The 4,070-nt window shown below is 33.9% G+C and overlaps 1 protein-coding gene across 1 annotated transcript in view; it reads left to right on the top strand.

The window, feature by feature from the left end:
- Positions 1-1,933: 1,933 nt before the first annotated feature.
- LOC108578981 (UNC93-like protein) overlaps positions 1,934-4,070 on the top strand; it is a 3,053-nt gene continuing 916 nt past the window's right edge. Inside the window, exons 1-4 of the mRNA XM_017942406.1 lie at positions 1,934-2,241; positions 2,659-3,083; positions 3,280-3,485; positions 3,603-3,994. Coding sequence (XP_017797895.1) covers positions 2,050-2,241; positions 2,659-3,083; positions 3,280-3,485; positions 3,603-3,994 — 1,215 coding nt within the window. The 5' untranslated portion in view covers positions 1,934-2,049. The remainder of the gene's footprint in view (positions 2,242-2,658; positions 3,084-3,279; positions 3,486-3,602; positions 3,995-4,070) is intronic.

Here is a 4,070-nt window from a genome sequence, read left to right as displayed (position 1 = left end):
TTATTCTGAACTAAATGTAAATATTCTTTTATGTTTTGGCAATTAAATTTAGTTTAAGATCCTTGAGTTTTTTTCTTTTTGTTGCTATTGTAAAAATGGTTAATAAAAATATTGGATTACGTCCATCGGGTAGCCCCGGACACTTATATGATGGGTACCCCCGGTCACTTTTATCTGTTGCAAATTTGAAAATCGTACATTTTCCTATTATGATAGTTTGTCCGCTTATATCTTTCCAAGATTCTGTATAATATAAATAGGTTTATTTTAAAAACGGGTAAAAAATGCCGAAATTTAAAGACGAATAAGCAATAAAGGTAAATGAGATGAAAGTAACATGAAAGACGCAACTGTTTATGTTATGAACGGTGAATTATCAATAAGATTAGCTGCTGAAAAATGTAACGTGTCACGTAGCTCTCTACAAGATCGCGCGAAGGCTTTAAAAAGCGGTGAAGAAATAATTCTTAAGCCGAAATTAGGTCGCTTTGACTGAACTTTTAATGAGGAATTTTCATGGCGACTTTATAATCACGTGAAACAATTGGACAATCGCCTAATGCCATTGACTAGAACAGAGTTTTTAAAACTAGCTTTTAATTCGGCAGAACGTCTTAATATTCCTCATAGATTCAACAAAGAAAAAAGAATAGCATCAAGACACTAGTTTGTGAATTAACTTTCGAGGAAGACTCGTAATGATAAATATATAATACTTAAATAACATAATAGTAAATGATATAATATTATTTGCAACATTTATTAGAACATTTAACAGCAAAGTGAACAAAATAAATAAAAAAATTACTGTCCGGGGCTATCCATAATTTTTTGAATCCTTAAAATTAACGGCTAAAATTCGCTGATTTTTTTCTTAAAGTCATATAAGAGATATACTCAAATTTTAGAATGATAGTAAAATAAAGTCTAAAGTTCTTTTTCTGAAAACTTAGTTTGAATAATACCTTTTGTTGGTATATTTTTTTTACTATTTCGTTTAAACGTCCGTGGCTACCCACTCTTCCCCTACCAATTCACATGTATGTATGTTTCAGATAAAAAATGAACGTAAACATCTCTAAGACGTTGCGTGCTATCTAGGTGATGGGCAATACGTTCAAGGTTAGGAGGGTAGCCGCGAATTTTGTGAAGACTAACCTTTCCACAGATTACTCATACTTGTTATTACACATAATATTATCCACTCACTGATCATAGAACCAATTGATTTCCTTATTTCAACTGGTTTTTTGTCAACAAGTGGCATGGGCCTCTTTTCCACTATGTTTACATAAAAAACCTCAATTTGTGTAGTAATTGCACATTTTATTATTCTTATATATTTACGTACAACTGAAATATGCTTATTCTTGGTTATGTGATAGACATCGATTGTTCGAAATGGCGATTGCACAGAAATTAATTTAGAATGAAATTTAATTCTAAATAATTGCTCATGAAATAAGAGCATTTTCCTGTTTACTGACGTGCACGAAATTTATCGATTACGCCACTGTAAATATAATAGAATAAAATTTAATAAATTTATGAAAAATGAAATTTAATAAAAATTCTCCAACTTTACTTAAAATTTAACAAATATCACATTTAGTACCATAAAATAACATAATTCAATAACCTCTCTTTATGTGGTAATATAATGCGGTAATATACATACACTTGAACCTAACCAAACAATAATCGATACACGTATATTCAAACAACAAAAAACAGCATGTAAATATTTTTTCTGTAAAATTATGAAAAAAGAGTATCTACATTAGTGAAAAAATGCAATTTCGTATATACATAAAAAAATGAACATTTCACATTGTTCTTTATATAAATGAGTTTTCAATCGTTTAAGGTACAGATAACCAGCGGATAAACAAATGGGAGGTGGAAGAGGGAAAAAGGATTTGCAACAATGGTAACGATCGCGCGTTTCCTTGGTAATGATTCTGTTCAGAATCAGCGAGGTGTTCGAACGGTTTTAAAGAGATAAATCGAACGGGATAGACAGAAAAAGAGAGGAAAAAACCGAAAATCATGGGCTCCCTGCCAAATCTACACGAGTTGTCCAAGGATAAACTCGAAAGTCCTGCTCACAGACCAGCCCCAATCGGTGGTTTAGGACCCATACAACTGCCAGCTCAACCTCCACCGTTAGCACACACTCATAGACGCGCTAGGAGCAGTGGCCATCATCATGCTTTGTGGGACAATGACGCCATGTTGGAGGTATGACATACAATTTTTAAATTTACTAGACGAATATCATGTTGATGAGAAATACATGATCGATTATCATTCAAATCCCCAGTTGCTTTAATTTATTCAAAAAGCTAATTAATCTGAAATAAGTAATGAAACTTTCAGAAGGAAAAACAGTTTTATACATTTTTAAACAGATATATTTCTTACAATGTGAATGATAAAACGAGCTTCCTTTTATTTCTAAAGTATTCGTAAAGTATATGCTTATTTCACGATAAAATACAGAATAATTGTATGAATAATCATTAATTTCAATTAAGTGTTAATAACCTATTGTTTATTTACACGATATCTGATCTATGATCACATCCTTGACTCGCTTTCAGAACATGTGAATATTAACAGCTAATAGAAAAGAAAAAAAAAATGTTTATTTCACAGCACATGGCAGCATATTCTCCTATTTCCTGTCGTTCGACAAGAACGTCCGCGTTATCATGCCGCCGACGAGACTCGATGAACTCCTCGGCAGGAGCGTCGTCCGTTCATCGGCTGATTGCCGCCGTAAGAGCAGCTCCTTCTGGTCCTAGACCGCCAAAGAAGGCGATTCTGAGGCATTGCACTGCACTCTTTTTGGGACACGCGAGCTGTTCAGCCGCCACGCTGCCGATATTCCCGTTACAGGCTGGCCTTGGTAGCTTCAATCCTCAGCTAGGACCGATGTTACTCGCTCTCCTCTATGCAACCGCGACGATCACCACTTGCTTCGCACCAATTCTCGTGCAGAGATTTGGATCGAATCTCGCGATAAGCACAAGTCACATGGCCACCACCGTTTTCGTCGGGTTACATCTGTATCCGAAATGGTACGTATTATTCTGGAGAAGAATATCTTTATCCAATAAATAATTTATGTTTCTGTGTATTTGAAAATTTTTGCATATTATCCTACCTTTAAAAGTTTTAGAAATTGAATATTTTATTTTAGTTTATTATATTTTTATTTGATTATTTCATTAAAAGTTGTTGACAGCATATTTAATTTATGTTTCTTTGCCGTAGGTATATATTATTACCTAGTTACGCGATGCTAGGCGCTTGTGTGAGTCCAAATTTCATAGCAAGAGTTTCGCAGGTGAATGCTTCAGCGTCGAGTTTAGCTCTGGTATGTGTTGACCCTGAAGATCCTGATGAAACAAGACGGGAGTGCCTTCTGAGAAGACTTAATCGAGGAATCAAATTAGCAGAAGATATAGGTCTCGCATTGGGTATGGATATTTCGAAATCATAGATCTTCCGTTAAAATTGAAGAATTTTTATATGCATGTTATGTTAAAATTACATATAATAGAATTAAATAGGAATAAAATATTGTTGTTTTTCAGGTTGTTTAATCGCTGCCATACTTGTAAAATTAACAGATTCAGTACCTCTTAATACAATAAACAGTGACGGAAATGACATTTGCGGAGCAGAGTACTGTCCAGAGGAAATGTATCTTTCTAATGGCACAATTAGTTTACCTACGTTATCATCTGGCACATCAAAAGTGTTAGTCAGTATATGGCTAGGTCTTGCTCTCCTAGGCTTAAGTATATCGTGCGCTTTCCTCGACCCTAGAATGAAGGAACCACAAAGTGTAAATGAAAAGCACAGCACACAAAATATACTCGCATCCATCAAAGCCGCGTTTCTGGATCCTAAATTACAATTGGCTGCACCATTAACACTTTTTATTGGACTTGAACAGGGTTTCATCTATGCAGATTTTATAGAAGTAAGTTCAACAATTAAATATAAATGTAAGAGTATAAATTATCTTCGATAACTTTAAAAATATTAAAAATAAATAA

The sequence above is a fragment of the Habropoda laboriosa genome, unplaced genomic scaffold, assembly GCF_001263275.1.
Source record: "Habropoda laboriosa isolate 0110345459 unplaced genomic scaffold, ASM126327v1 scaffold30, whole genome shotgun sequence".
NCBI lineage: Eukaryota > Metazoa > Arthropoda > Insecta > Hymenoptera > Apidae > Habropoda > Habropoda laboriosa.
This window is presented reverse-complemented; position numbering and strand designations above follow the sequence as displayed.